This window comes from Phalangium opilio, unplaced genomic scaffold (assembly GCF_054372755.1).
Source record: "Phalangium opilio isolate 3A_F unplaced genomic scaffold, DU_Popi_V2 ptg000089l_1, whole genome shotgun sequence".
NCBI lineage: Eukaryota > Metazoa > Arthropoda > Arachnida > Opiliones > Phalangiidae > Phalangium > Phalangium opilio.
The window spans coordinates 804,249-820,659 of NW_028324194.1; the positions used below are offsets into that span (position 1 = coordinate 804,249).

Here is a 16,411-nt window from a genome sequence, read left to right on the forward strand (position 1 = left end):
GTGAACGGTTTTGTTCTATATGAAGCACCTTATATTTCTATAAAAATGATCAGTTTTGTTCCAGTTTGAACGCCAAATGTTTAATAGAATATGAACAGTTTTGTTCTATGTTGAACGCCAAACATCCAGTTGAAAACGAACAATTTTGTTTTATATTGAACGTGAAATATTTGTTGGGAAAAGATCTAATTCGTTCTATATTAAACGATAAATATGTTTCAAAGCGGAACGTTTTCGTTCACTATCGAACATCCATTATATGTTCGAAAATGAACAGCTTTGTTCTAAGGTGAACAAATCTTCATCGTTCAATGTTGAACACAGAATGAAGCGTTCTTTTTGGAAACAAATAGCGTTTAGCTGCTGGAACAAACCTGTGAACGCAATTTTGTTCAGTTTTGAAATAATAATCAAGTCAAAATGGCGGTCCTGTAAGGAAATGATTTGAAATTAGAACCATGACCTACGGGAAATTTTGTAACTTTTTAGCTAGTTATTGCAGATGTTAACATACGATGTTATGGCAGCGAGAGATGTAGATAGATGAATATAAAATGATTTAACACATGAGATTGACACAAACCCTTCAGCCCATAGTTATCAATCACGATAACTCGTTAACAAACTTACAGTATTTCATCCCCCCCATCCAAAGGGTGGTAGAACCAAAGTACAGTGGGCCATGTACCCAATGTAGAGTGGAAAATGTTCTATGAAAGTTTTGCCACTGTATTTTTTTACGCGTATTTATTTATTTATTCTACAGGGCCGGTAGGCACTTGTAGATATGACATGACACCCTTCCGTAATGTTAAAGAAAAGTCACACCTTTTAGGGTTAGCGTCCCATAGAAAAAGCAGTTTTTTAAGGCAATTGTGGCAGGCCATACGGAAAAACTATAGCGAAGTTAGTTTTCGGAATACTTCTAAATTAACAAGCATTTATTAAATGGGAAACTTACGTGTTTCGATTTTTAATTAATGAATTCTAATTTTTGTAATTTAACTAATTAAGATAGTACGTCAAAAAATTACTTTTGGCTAAATTTATCAAAATTACTCTATGTTTCACCAAAAACACTTTTGATTTAGCAAAATTTCACCAATTGTTTTCTATTTAAATAGAAATTTATTACCTCCTTTATGTTCCTTGAATATCATGAAAAATACTGGTTTTTACACCAATAGTTACAAAATTTGACGCCTGCTTTGACTAGATTTAATATTGAATATGCTAACACTAGTATTTGTGGTTAGGGTCGCTTATTCTTGAGATGTTCAGACTTTAGGGTGGTGCTTCCCTCGATTGTTGTCTGATGCTCATAGATTTTTTAGATTCATTGGAATTTATTGTCCTTTCTTTAATAGGACCACCCACCTGGTTTTATGACATTAAAAGGCGGTTAGGGGGAAGAGGTCGAACTTGATCCATAACAAAAGGATTTATCCCCATCCGTTTTTATTTTTACTTAAACACGTCCCTACGTGATGGCTTTTAGGGGCATGGCCGAACCATTTGTATTGTTATGAATGGAATTTATTTTGTGATTTATTGCTTTGTTAGTTGGTGACTCTTCCTTCCACGAAACATTTGATTCTAGGTGTTTGCCTTGAAGGCATTATCCTGACAAGTTTAAAAGGCCTTTTTGATGCGTTAACCTAAACCATGAAAATATATGAGTATTTTTCCAGAACTATAGACTTGGAGACTAATTTCGTTCTTTTTTTAAAGATGCACGAAATAACGCTCTTTTATCATCTTTAATGTAGCAAATAATGTAACAAAGCTATCCTAAATACCCCATTTTACCTTCAATCTGACAGCTAAATCAAAAACTTTCAGTGCTTACATTTCAAGTAAACGCTGTGTCAATCTAGGATTAATCAAAACATTTGTTAAAAAACAGTACATTTTTTAACCTTTTTTATCGCAAACCATACAATATATTGTGATTTTCCCGCTCGATGAAGTCTCTTAAGCCGATCTTAAATACTGGTTGGGGGTTCAACATTGTTAACAAGTTGGGTAGAGTAAAACATTAATATTATATATAAAAACGTCTTGGTTTGGACCAAGGCCGAAAAAACAAACGATATGTGTGAGGTTTATCAATTGACTGAAGTTTCAGATATTGAAATTTTTTCTAGTTATTTTTATACACTCAATCCTTAATCAATATTTAATTCAATCAACTGATTTTACTGTTAATCGACCTAGTCCCTCTAAATTAATTGAAAAAATTACATATCTACGCTTTTTCAAGAACAATTACATTTTCCGAAAACATTCTATCGTGAAATTAATTTATCATGTTGAGGATACAGTATTGAATATTTGAAATGTTCTACTGGATGTCTAAAACAAGCAAGCGAACTTTGGCATAACTCGAATGGAAAATGTAAATATTTGATCGTGGATGCCAAACAAGGGTGTTGCGCGAATTTGTACATTTAATTTCGTATATCGAAATGCTACATTTCTATTGTCGCCTCTTTGATGGTAAAGTTGCACTGGAACTTCCTTTTCCGTACTTAAGAATTTCTTGGTCATAACTCAGTCTATGGTAATATTGGCTGAGTGTGTTGCGACGGCTCAGATGACCCATACACTGAAACCACTGGTGATTATAAAATGCCATATATTGGGAAAATAGAGGAAGGGAGGGGGTGTCGGAGTTAAATGTGACCTTCTTGGCATAACTAGTAATGAATGATTTGTTTAACCATATTATTTCCGCGGGAAATGAATATAACAAGTCTGAGAAGTATTTCTGTTTATGTGATCTTTACCCTTTACCACACAGGATAAACTTTGTTGCTTTGTCTTAAGTAGACGACATTCACTCTAAACGACAGTCTTATCAACAACTTAAAACAGATTTAAACTTCTTTTGGTGCAAACTTGAAAATTTGTCAAGCCAGCAACAATTAAAACTATGTCGGTCAAGATGCTCACAAGTTAGTGAGCATCGACACGAAATCCCTTCAAAATAATTAATTTCATGATAAAATGTTTTCGGAAAATGTAATTGTTCTTGAAAAAGCGTAGATATGTAATTTTTTCAATTAATTTAGAGGGACTAGGTCGATTAACAGTAAAATCAGTTGATTGAATTAAATATTGATTAAGGATTGAGTGTATAAAAATAACTAGAAAAAATTTCAATATCTGAAACTTCAGTCAATTGATAAACCTCACACATATCGTTTGTTTTTTCGGCCTTGGTCCAAACCAAGACGTTTTTATATAATATCTGTCGCTTCAGTCTTAATGTAATTAAATTTTGAGTAATTATGTTTTCTTTACCGCTTATTATTATGTCCAATTACGATGGTCAAAACATGTATCTAGCAGGGCCCAAACGTTGCACCTTCCGCGTGTTAGGCGGACGAGATAACCACTACACTACACATACCTGGTAATACTGAGATTCCTAAGAGATCTAGCTTATTATTATGTCCAATCACGATGGTCAAAACATGTATCTACCAGGGCTCGAACCCGGGACCTTCCGCGTGTAAAGCGGACGTGATAACCACTACACAATGAATACTTGGTTATTCTGAGTTTTCGAAGAGATCTAGCTTATTATTGTGTCCAATAACGATAGTCAAGTCATGCATCTACCAGGGCTCGAACCTGGGACCTTCCAAGTGTAAAGCGGACGTGATAACCACTACACCATAGATACTTGGTTGTTTTGAGTTTTCGAAGAGCTCTAGCATTATTATTATGTCCAATCACGATGGTCGAAACAAGTACTTCTGTAATTAACTAAAATTAACATACTTAGACTTAATTGTTTCTGATTAGACTAGCCGATCGCACACCCTGAATACTTAATTGTTAAATTAAGAGTATTCCGAAAAGTAACTTCGCTCTAGTTTTTCAGTTAGAGGTGGTTAAATATCACGAAAAACCCCATGTTAATCTCCATAGGAAAATTGGTAAAAGCATGTGAATTTTGATTTAACGTTACAAAAGAGTATCAAGTCATATCTACAAGGGCCTACCGGCCCTGTAGAATTTCTTGTCAGATATTTACGCCTATACAGAACTTTGAGATTAAGAATACGTTGGTAGAAAAATCATGCTCAAATCCTTGTTTGTTTCAGTCATTCTCACAAAGTCTCTGATTTTTTACATCTTTTTAGTGGGATTAACAGGTTTATTTAATTAGGGTTTACAAATAAACGTTAGAAGACGAAACGTTGTTGTGTGCCGTTTTTATTAATGAATGATAAGAGAAATCCCTTGACTCTATTGTCCCCATGATACGAATGCGTTAACATTTTTAAAATTAAGTGCTTCAAAGTCTTAACCCCTTTTCAGACAAAACCATAATTTTATTTTGGAATACTGGAACTATTTGTCCATATAGGACCAAATTGCTCTGGGTTTAGCTTCCTTTATTTACAAGCCTTTCACATTCAATTGTGTCCTTTTTAAAGGTATTACAGTCGAAAGACGCCTAATGTTTGCTATTCGACTTTTATTGAGAATTTTGATCCGCAGATAAACCTTTTCATAACGAATACTAGCTCAATTGGCGTTGTCTCTACTATAAAACTTTCGAAATTTAGCCTCTTAAGAAATTAAATATGTTATATTTAAATGCCTAGTTGCTACCTGGTTGATTAAAAATATTTTATTGCCTATTCCGTAAACACGTTCAGGCAAGGGCTTTAGGAGGTGGTTGACCCGTGCGGAATTGTTATGAACGGAATTTATTTTGTGATTCATTGCTTTTTTTTTAATTGTGTAGGCTGACTTCTCGCCTACACAACTTAAGGTACAATTTTTTTGAAAAGTGTACAAGGGTTTTTATGACCTGTTAGAGAAATTCGGAAAGTTATTATTTAACAGACTTGAAGATAACAAAGAATATTTTCTCATTTGAGAATCTCCAGAAATGCTTTACACACCATTTTTTTCAGTTATTACCCCAATAAAATTGTCTCTTATTGCAGTGTTTGTACCAAAATTCTATTTATAGACCACTCTTTTGTTGACAATTTATTTGACATAAAGCAAATCCAACGTTCTTTTGTTATAAAATCGGTAAACTATTAACAGGCATGGGTCCGAAATGCATTGTGAGAAAACATCTGGTGACTGAGGAGGCAATAAATCAGGCTATTGTTAAATTATTGAGGAATGTGGGCGTGTCTATTAAGAAATTTAGTATAAAAGCGGCTTAGGAAATGATCAAAATACGCAGTCGATCTTCAAACACCGAAAGTTAAACATGGATCCTGAAACTCTCCGTACAACGTTGAACGAACTGACTATAAATAGACCCTGGCCGTTACGTTTAATTTACGAGTTTTATTTCTTCCTATGCGCCTATCTGAGAATAGATCCGTTGTACGGACCTCAGACTCTACCACAACTCGTAGTACAGGGTGACTTAAATGCTATTCGAGCTTACCTCAACTTACTCGATTATATGAAAACAGTCGCTCGAGTACCAGAGGACTGTACTACTATAGATGATTGGATTAAGGAATCTAATAGGCCATATCATAAATTCGCAAAGCATCACGGGTAAAAGTTCTTGTCTGACGTCATAGTGACGTATTTTACGTTTTCCGTGTTTTTAAATATGGCCGAATTTGTTAAGAGCGCCTTCACGAACGTGAATTAACGACAAATTTTAGTTCAAACAACAAATTGGAAGCTTAAAAAATTCAAAGGTGAGTTTATCTTTTTTTAAATTAGTTTAGGTCTTAAAAACATCACAATTGTGTCATTTTTAAAATTAAGATTTTGGTCGAAAATAATATAAGCCTTGGTTCGTTTTTAGGAAATTTTTCAATCCGATCTGAATCTGATTAGCTCTTGCGGGTTTAAGACAATTTAAAATGGTTGGCCGTCGGTGCTGCGTTCCTGAGTGTAAATCGACAACGCTTAGAAACCCAAACTACACCTTTAGTCCCTTTCCGAAATGTGAAACACTCAGAAAAATATGGATAGAAATTATTGAAAGAAATGCTGCAGAACATACCGCTGCAGTTGAAAAACAGACATGGAGCACACCGTCTCGGAAGGTTATTGGTTCGAAGTATCAAACTGTTTGTGGGCTTCACTTCAATAACAAATCTGGCCGCAGAGGGTACTTTGATAAACTTCCAAAACATTTTTCTCACAAAATTGAATCAGAGGATCATCCAGACTTGTCTGATGAATTTGGAGTGATTGAAGTAATTATTCCGTATGACATTGATACAGAAACAATCAAAGTTCATTCACATCAAGAGAACCAAGCTCTTCGGTTGCAAGAACATAAAAGGGGTGTGTGTGGGTGTGTCTGTCACCGCGTTCGCAGTTGGGAAATCGGAGCAAACGTATTGTTAGTTTCCGGACTGCGTTCGCAGTTCACAGAAATTCGGAAAACTGTCGCTACTTGATGGCCTCTAACGCCCCCATGGACTAGTCTTCCGTCTATACCACATAGACACCAATCTTGCAACATTGGCTTCTAACATCACTATCAACTGGTCTTTCATCTATACCACATAGACACCAATCTGCAACAATGGCTTCTACTCTATTATCGCTGTTATGGTTAGGATTTACGCGGCGATCAGCTAGGGTTACGAGAAACGTCTAGCCTCCCTAAGGTGGGATCACCACCGAAGGTTTTCGCAATTGCGCACTTTCTTAACATTTACTGGGAGACGATTGCTATATATACCCTAGATTTCCAAAACTTTGGCAAAGGCAGTACGCTAGCGGGGAAACCAAAATAATAGTTTAAGTTCAAACGATATTACGAATAAAGTTTCTTAAAACGATGTAAGTATAACTAAAGCAAATATCTGACGAAGATAATAATTAATATCAAATAAAATTAAGAAATTGTTTAAGAAAAACCTCTATCAATCAAAAATTTCTAGTCAAAGTTTATATAGGACGAGTAATGAAGATTGCGTATGAAGTCGAAACACTATACGCATTTCATAGTCAATATAGAGCGAGTAAAAAAGACGTTACTCCATTGTATTACAAACCACGGAAACTCTTTTGCAAAGCTAATATCGGACAAGTAATGATAACGTTAGTTAATAAAAACTGAGTAATAAGGATACAGCTTCCACTCCATGTTTCATATTTTATAATCCTTCCTTGTTTTAGTATTCGAGATAATCCTGTTTCTCAACTCAGAATTTATACGGAAAGAGTAAAGTAGAAGTCTATGTTTTTGTCTCTGTGTGTCCGTCCATTGTTACACTAGTGCGTCGCGTTAGCAGTTAGCCTTGTTTTGACGTGTTAAGAAATCATACAGAACCTTAATATTCCCTTTTTATATAATATAAAGTGAAGTATTTTTCGTAATTATGATGCATTTAGTACTTTTGTATCTTTAAAGCTGTTTCATTTTGATATTCCAAAGACTTTTTTAATATTATTATTTTAAATGGCTGTTTATATATTACTTAAGCTATACTACATCTGTATATAGAATAATCCTTGGTTTAGTGATTTCATGAAGAAAACTAAGACCTAGACTCCGGCGGATATATCAAGTAATATCCGCAATATGCTTAGTGAAACAAAGAGTAAATATTTGAGGCCTGAGGTGAAGTAAACTTTGGGCTTTGATTTTCGTGTCTATAATGAAGAGACATTAACGGTTCAGAGTGAGCCGAAAGTTAAATACACTCTTAAATAATCAGGTTAAGATTTTATAATAGAAGAAAAGATCATGGTGGCAATTAGAATAGTAAAAGGGCTAATGGTAAACGGGTAGTAGCTAAAGACTTTTTATTCTCTTTATTGTGCGCATTGACTATTAGTGCGTCTAGCTACAATTTAGCTTTGGTGTTATTTAACGATAACATTCATGTTGGCAAACTAAGAATATGGTTGAGGTGAGACGAGACGATAGTGTTTACACTGCAAACCAGTTGTGAATGTAGCTATCAGAATAAACGGTAAACAGCTGAAGCGTAGACTTCATTTCCGGTTCTTTTCCCCATTGACTGATTTCCATGTGTCCGAGATTTATTCTTATTGGATGTTAAATGTCGTCTGCTTTACTGTATATTCGCTATGCTTGGAATACTGCTTCAATATTTCATAAATTTTACTTCAAAAAAGAGAAATAATTCCATATCTAGGTAAATAAGTTTGTAGTAGTAGACCCCTTGACTCGGAGAGGTAATATTTTGGTTTTCCCAACTTGTTGTCTGTTTGTGTCCGTCCATTGTTACACTAGTGCGTCGCGTTAGCAGTTAGCCTTGTGTTGATGTGTTAAGAAATCATACAGATCCTTAATATTCCCTTTTTCCATAATATAAAGTGAATATGTGGAAGTATTTTTCGTAATTATGATGCATTTAGTACTTTTGTAGCTTTAAAGCTCTGTTTCATTTTGATATTCCAAAGATTGTTTTTAATATTGTTATTTGAAATGGCTGTTTATATATTACTTAAGCTATACTACGTCTGTATATAGAATAGTCCTTGGTTTAGTGATTTCATGAAGAACACTAAGACCTAGACTCCGGCGGGTATATTAAGTATAATCCGCAATATTCTTAGTGAAACAAGGATGGTGGTCTGGGACTTCCCAACTTGGAAACTGAAATAGCAGTAACCAGTTTTTTAAGAAACGCTCGAAACATGTTAACCACGAGCCATCCTGTTTACCATTCAATTCGATATTTTATTTCCAGTACAGTCAACACCGTTTTTAAAATTCCCTGGGACAAGATCCTTCCACACGCAGGCCAAGTCCATCCGCTCTACAACGATTTTCCTCCTCGCGCACGCAGTCTGAAGATTAAGGACGCCGCTTTTAACTGGGAGAAATGTACGAGCCAGCAACTTCGCACTCTAATGCAAACCTGCCGAGACCCGAATTAGAGCGGTGGTGACCACCCCAAACATAAACTGGAAAGCAGTCTTCTGGGAAGCTTCAAACAAAGCGATCGAGGGAAGCCGTCGCGACCTTCTTTGGCGGACAGTCCATAGCGTCCTTCCAGTCCGTTTCTTTCTCCAGAAGCATGAAATGACCAGTTCTTGGAGTTGACCACATTGCAACTCTCCAGAAACCGTACTCCACGCCGTTTTCGACTGTCCCGCCGTAAAACCCGTATGGCGACACCTGATTCGTTTTTTTTAATAACGTTTTTTGACGGCCAGGGCAGCGGCTTACCAAGAAGTCATCCCAGTCGCAGGACCGCTACGCTACGTCTTTCGTATCATCGTCTCCGAGCTTCGCTTCCAGATCTGGGACGCTAGGAACTCGAAAGTATTCGCCAAACAGCCGGTGTCCTCGCTCTTGATCCTTACTAAAGCGAGAGCTAGATTACTCATGCGCGCACGAGCCGATTTCTACACCATGCAACGCCTTGAATTCGTGGACAAGTGGTGCCACGGCGAATTACCTATAGCTACTATTTTAAACCAGGATAATTTAGATTTATTATTTTAATCGATTTTATACCTTTAATTAATGCTATATATCGGTAACAATTGCTAACGTCTAAAGGTATGTCCGCACTAGGCCAAAAACTGCGCTAAGTTCGCTGCGTTCGCTACGCTCGCCAATCACGCCGAGAAAACCAGCTGTTCGCACTTCCAAATTTTCCGCGCTCAGCGTACTCGACGAAGCTGGCGAGAGAGAGAACGAAGTTGAAAATGTTGAACTTTTTGCGTCGATCTCGCCAGCGTAGGCGACGCACAACCAATCCACGACCTTTTCTTTGTCACGTGGGATAAGTTCTGTGAATAGAGCGAAGTAATGGCGGGAAATTGCAGTAGAGTGAAGCGTTTAGCTCATGCGAATAAATTAATTATTTCATTGCTATTAATTCGAAAACAAAAGAAAAGGGACCATATAAAACGTATTTGGTTTAGAGAAGTTTTCCAGGACAGAAAAAAAGATGGGAATTTTTATAATCCCACATCCAAAATGAGATATTATTACGAACGATACGGGGATAAACTCTTCGTTGAGCATTTGCATTAATATCAATTCTAGTTTCGTTGTCCAACAGCATAACGAGAAAAATTCCAAATAGCAGCCAAACCAAGATTCAACATGCAATTAATTCAGACTTCTATAGTGAATAAAAACCGATGCAGCTCTTTAAATATGACGTCCGTAAAACGATGGACGCTGATTGGTTGTGCGTCGCCTACGCCGGCGAGATCGACGCAAAAAGTTGAACATTTTCAACTTCGTTCTCTCTCTCGCCAGCTTCGTCGAGTACGCTGAGCGCGGAAAATTTGGAAGTGCGAACAGCTGGTTTTTTCGGCGTGATTGGCGAGCGTAGCGAACGCAGCGCAATTTTTGGCCTAGTGCGGACATACCTTTAGATACATGTTGCTTGATATTACCCTGTTTTGACATGAAGGCCTTTACAACTTAATCTTTTTTAAGCTGTACCCTAATTTAATTAATAAACAATAAAAGGCTTAGTGAAACAAAGAGTAAATAATTGAGGCCTGAGGTGAAGTAAACTTTGGGCTTTGATTTTCGTGTCTGAAATGAAGAGACATCAACGGTTCAGAGTGAGCCGAAAGTTAAATACACTCTTAAATAATCAGGTTAAGATTTTATAATAGAAGAAAAGATCATGGTGGCAATTAGAATAGTAAAAGGGCTAATGGTAAACGGGTAGTAGCTACAGACTTTTTATTCTCTTTATGGTGCGCATTGACTATTAGTGCGTCTAGCTACAATTTGGCTTTGGTGTTATTTAACGTTAACATTCATGTTGGCAAACTAAGAATATTGTTGAGGTGAGACGAGACGATAGTGTTTACACTGCAAACCAATTGTGAATGTAGCTATCAGAATATACGGTAAACAGCTGAAGCGTAGACTTCATTTCCTGATCTTTTCCCCATTGACTGATTTCCATGTGTCCAAGATTTATCCTAATTGGATGTAAAATGTAGTTTGCTTTACTGTATTATGCGCTATGCTTGGAATACTGCTTCAATATTTCGTAAATTTTTACTTCAAAAAAGAGAAATAATTCCATATCTAGGTAAATAAGTTTGTAGTAGTAGACCTCTTGACTTGGAGAGGTAATATTTTGGTTTTCCCAACTTGTTTATTAAACTAAACACCGAGCTTGCCAGGACTCGTATCTGGAATCCTCTGCTCCGTAGGCAGACGCGTTATCCATTGCGCCACAAGCCCTTGCATCGTTTTATAAAAAAACGTTTCCAAACATTGTATTTATGCACTTTTTATGTCGCATAAAATATTTTTTATTAAACTAAACAAAGAGCTTGCCAGGACTCGAACCTGGAATCTTCTGCTCCGTAGGCAGACGCGTTATCCATTGCGCCACAAGCCCGTCAGAGGTTGATCAAAATGCTATTGAAGCATTGCAATATTATAAATTTCTATTCCGTTGTACTCTAATAATCATCTTTAAATGCTAATGGCGAGCTTGCCAGGACTCGAACAAGGTGATGGAAATGGTGGGAAAAATCAACATTTTCTTGGTGATGTGGATCTTGTTAATGAAGGCTACGAAATTGGTATTGAAAATGATTTAAAACGCTCATTACGTATGTTTGATGAAAATGCAGACGAGACGTTTACCATGCTTGTCAGTCCATCAATAACGGTTTACGGTCATTTGTATGAAAAAGACACAATTTTGGTGCAGAAATACACAGAAGAAGCTGGACCAGCTTTTATGATTGTTATCAATACTGTTTGCATTAACCTGGTTTCATACGTTGTTTGTGTGAAAACCGTCACGCAGTACTTTGACAACCATTTGAAATCGCTATATAATTAAAAGGCCATCTTGCGGAGAAAAGTTTTTAATTCCAATTAAGAAACTTGCTTTTAAGTGGCCTCAAATTTGCCATTATATGGACGGCAAGTTCTTGGTACTGCTGTACAACGCCCCAAATATAGAGCTGTGTTAATCAACCACCTCATTTTCTATTGCGTGGTGTGTATAATCTCTCAATTCTCGTAGACATTTTTTTATTTCTGGAATATTGAAACATTTATGCATGATTAATTTGCCCAACACGGGCTTAATTGTAATATGTTTTTTAGATGTATGTGTTTTACCATTTTTATAAATGTCACAATCTCTTTTGACACACAATTATGAATATAGGTGCATATTTTAAAATATATTTGAAACAAATGTCTCTTTTCAAAATTATCGATTTGAAAAGAGAAATTAAGAAGGCTATTTTTGCTCAGGATTTTGAAGATTTTATTGATCAAGGTAAATTATTCTGGTAGTACTCTTCGTTTAGAAAGTTATACGGTTTGGTTCTATTCCTTTTCGGGATGTTCAAAATTAAACATTTTGCGAACCCCTTTTGTAAAAATTGTCTTGGAAGGAGATGGTACCGAAATTGATGATTGGAGTGTTCTCATACATTGTTGCGCTCACCAAATAATGATGTTGGGTGAAGGGGAAGTGTATAGATCTTCAAATATGTCATCAATTTCTCAAGATTCTAACCTCTTACAACGTCAGGTATGTTTTGTGTCCTACTCAAGAATCCTTCGGTCAATCCTATCATTGTGGTACATTTAAAAAACCATATGCTTAGACTGTTTTAGTCGAGTATCGCAACGCCGATGATTTTTCAAACGAAGAGAATATTTCCGTAATTTCTGCCAGCTCTTCAAGTGCGTTACACGAGGAATTTTCAGCTGGAGCTTCATCATCACAAGAGTTAATGGTAAGTTCTCATTTGAGAAAAAAGCCAGAGAGCCTATCTAATTATTTTATTTGTAAGCCATTTAAGTTTCAGTTTAGTATACAACCCCATAATTAAATTTAATTTCAGGCGAGAGTAGAATCTCATACCTTACAAATAAAACTTCCTAAATTTTCGGATTACACAGAGAAGAGACTTCAAGATAAAAAACCAATGGCTATTTTCTCGAAAATTGTTACTGAACTTGCGTACGGATTACTAGCAAAACACGAGATGAATACTAGAAAAGAGTATGACTTGGTTGGACACCTCATGTTCAAAAAATATCCTTGTATTCAAGTGGACATCGAAAGCAAAGTGCCATGGGTAAGATACATTCGAAACTGAGTTGAAAGGGCGTATAAGTACATTGATTTTGGACTGAAATATTAGTTATGTCTAACCACAGCAATTTCCATTTCTGGTTCCTTAGAAATTTTTGACAGACAAGCTGTCCGCTGGAAAAATTGAAACTGAAGGATTGTGAAAGTTTTGGTGCTAATAAAAAGAAAAATTAAATTGGCGAAAACTTTAGACGAAGCTTGTTCAGTAGAACTTGAGATGCCGGAAATATCGTACGATAGTGCATTATTGGAACTTACAGCGTTGTTTGAAGCACCTGAGTTAGATATTCCAAAGGTACTAAAATTAAATCGATCAACGTATACAAAGAGAAGAAAATGGATGCTCCAGAATAAAGTGGATCATAATTCGATATTGGATAAATTTCCTCAATTTAGTGATGTTCGTTTTGTGAGTAAAATTTCATTAGTGGTAGGAAAATGATTTTTTTTTTAAATAATTATGTTCTTCCTTTTAGCTGGAAGCGGAACTCAACCTTATTCTGAAGGTAGAGGATTCCATGAAGATATTTCTTGAAAATTTTAAAAAACTGAAGGAAATTTTGGGAAATGAAATTTTGAAAAATCATTGTGATGATCTGGAGGATGAAGACAATAGTCAATTGAATAAAGATCTGGAACTTGTGATGTTTTTAGAGCGTAGCCTTACTACTACTGGTCGAGTGAAAGGTTCCCAAAAAAATTGTGGACGCAAGAAATCGAAAAAAATCAACCCTTTTCAATTGTAAATGTCACTCAAGTATGTTCTGTAGTTTTTTCCTAATGATATATTTTAAATAGATTCCAATAAATGATTATACTTCCAGGACGAGTTTCCAGTTTCAAACTTAATCGACGCACCGCAATTGGTCATCGTTCAAAAAAATGGCGAAAAGCAAATATTTATCCTGTACCAAGAACAGAAGTTGAAATGTACATTTCCATTAGTTTTGGGAGAGGCTATTTTCTCTCTGTTGGCGTATTACTACGTGTTCGATCTTTCTTATCCAGGAGTCCCAAGTCAAGTTCTTGGCTTTTACCAAGAATACATATTAAATGACTACACCCCAAAGTCAGCATTTAAAAGATCATACAAATATTTGAAATTTGTGGAAAAGTACTCTCTAAGTGACCTAAGTAAATAATGTTATCACTGATTGTCAATTTGCACAATCGAGTTTTTCGTGAATAAAAATTAAAAACAATAGTTTGATGAAGAATAAAAATAAATTGATGAAGAATAAAAATAAATTGATGAAGAATAAAAAAAATTGATGAAGTATAAAAAAATTGATGAAGAATAAAAAAAAATTGATGGAGAATAAAAAAAAAGATGGAGAATAAAAAAAATTGATGAAGAATAAAACTTTTTTTGAAGAATAGAAACCATATTTAACTTAAATGGTTTTTCATTAACTTAGACCAACATAAAGTAAACCTAAACGACTTATAAGCAAATCACGTTTAAAATATTTTCGTCTACAAATCAAAACACGTTGGATAACTTTTCACCTACCCACCTATACACGTTAAATATCTATTCACTAGATACCTAAACACGTTAAGAACCTATACGTGAGTAAAACTAAACACATTTAAAAGCTATACACCAAGAAAAATAAACGTTGCAAACCTAAACTCATTATAAGCAAATCACGTTTAAAACATTTTCGTCTACAAATCTAAACACGTTAAATAACTATTCACCTACCTACCTATATACGTTAAATAACTATTCACCGACCTACCTATACACGTTAAATAACTATTCACCTACCTACCTAAACACGTTAGGAACCTATACGTGAGTAAAACTAAATACATTTAAAAACTATACACCAAGAGAAATAAATGTTGCAAACCTAAACATGATACATCTAAACATGTGTAGTGGCTAAATACTACGGGCCATAAGCATATTTAAAAACTCTACATTTAACCGTAAACACGTTTGCATTTTGATGTTTAGGAAAACGTTTAGATACGAAACATTGTTTTTTCTGTGTACTGATTAATCGGATAATTTCGATTGTGAAATTGACAATTTTGAAACTGGTGATTTAAATTATTTGAACCAGCTGGAGTACTACCACTTACAATGTAGCTATGGGCACCGGGGTGCTGAGAAATTTGGGAGGGTGTTTGACCGCTCAATATTGGTGGCGCACTTGGGACCACTAAAGGTAAACTATTCGTAACCTGCGGTACTGTATTGGTTAAAAAAGCCGTTACGGGTAAACTTAGCCCGATGTTAGACGGATTCGAAGCGATTTTACTTTGCTTATTTAATGTAAAATTTTGAGGGGTACTAGCTAAACCTCCTGTGGTCGAGGGTGGCGTGTGTAAAGTTAGGGCTGCTAACAATTGCGTTTAAGATTGAGTTTGGGCCAAGGTAAAGCTAGACAACATTTGTTGTATCTGGGTAATATCGGCGGAATTTGGCGTACTCGGTGTTACGCCAGAGCTCATTGTCGTGACTATTGTGTTGCTAACCGCGGAATTCGCGACCACCAACGGCTGTGAGGAGACCGGAGAAGATACTGACGACATGGGTTCAGAATTTTTGATATCCAAATCTCTGTGGTGAAACGAGTCAGTATCTTCGTCGGAATTATGACCGTCCGCATTCAATAAAGGATCGGGAATAGGGCGATTTCGCGTGTTATATTAGCGAATAAGAGCGTTGTTTGACTTAGCCCTAAACGAAAAAGTTAACAAAATATACAAAAACAAAGTCTCGAAAGGCGAAATACAAGAAATAATAATAAAAAAATTGGGAACCAAAATTGAACGCAATACCGCAAGGCTGAGCCGAAAAACAGGATGGTAATTGTTTGGACCTATCGGGTGAGAACATTGGAGCACCAAAAACATACCGCGGTGTCACGTGTCGAACGTAAAAGCGACCTTCACCAATATAAACACCATGACCTGCTCAAGCTGGCAATCTTTAAAAACTCAACTTTGAGGTATTTCCGGTCCGTTTTGATATACAGAGTCTTCAGTGTAGCAGCTAAGTAGTAGAATTACAGTAGTTAGTCTCGTTTCCTAGCAAAATGCCAACCTATTCCAACCAGGACAAATTGGACAGGATGTTTATTTTGGGTGAAGGTAGCAGTAACGTTCAGCTAAAGGCAGTGCTTTATCCCGAACAGTTTTCACACCGACAACATCCGGTGCGAAGCACCTTTTCCGACATTGGCGAGCACCTTAGTTATTTCGGTAGTGCAAGATCGTGAACGTAGAAGAGACTGTTAGTTTGTAATGAGGATAGAGATTTTGACATCGTAGCACGTTTTGAAGCCAATTCATGCTAATAGTAGAGCGGTGGAACAAGAAGTTGCAGTAAGCCATTCTACTGTTTG

At 36.0% G+C, this 16,411-nt stretch overlaps 1 protein-coding gene, 1 long non-coding RNA gene and 1 other non-coding gene across 3 annotated transcripts in view; 1 reads left to right on the forward strand and 2 right to left on the reverse strand.

The window, feature by feature from the left end:
• Positions 1–3,376: 3,376 nt before the first annotated feature.
• The window catches only part of LOC149646229 (uncharacterized), a 300,812-nt gene continuing 287,777 nt past the window's right edge, over positions 3,377–16,411 (reverse strand). The window contains exon 2 of the long non-coding RNA XR_016371826.1: positions 3,377–4,029. This is a non-coding gene — a long non-coding RNA (uncharacterized LOC149646229). The remainder of the gene's footprint in view (positions 4,030–16,411) is intronic.
• On the reverse strand, positions 11,249–11,321 carry TRNAR-ACG (transfer RNA arginine (anticodon ACG)). The gene has a single exon. It is a non-coding gene; the product is annotated as a tRNA-Arg (tRNA).
• Positions 12,137–13,192, forward strand: LOC149646231 (uncharacterized). The gene is made up of 5 exons (XM_089849749.1): positions 12,137–12,221; positions 12,340–12,479; positions 12,556–12,687; positions 12,796–13,032; positions 13,139–13,192. Exons 1-5 carry the CDS (start codon positions 12,137–12,139, stop codon positions 13,190–13,192), a joined length of 648 nt encoding a protein of 215 aa, XP_089705875.1.

What these genes read in the sequence shown, in the direction of transcription:
- LOC149646231 (XM_089849749.1), top strand. Translation starts at nt 12,137, where the DNA reads ATGTCTCTTTTCAAAATTATCGATTTGAAAAGAGAAATTAAGAAGGCT. An exon ending in TGAAGATTTTATTGATCAAG is followed by an intron (nt 12,222 to 12,339) that starts GTAAATTATTCT and finishes TTGTCTTGGAAG; the next exon opens with GAGATGGTACCGAAATTGAT. An exon ending in CATCATCACAAGAGTTAATG is followed by an intron (nt 12,688 to 12,795) that starts GTAAGTTCTCAT and finishes ATTTAATTTCAG; the next exon opens with GCGAGAGTAGAATCTCATAC.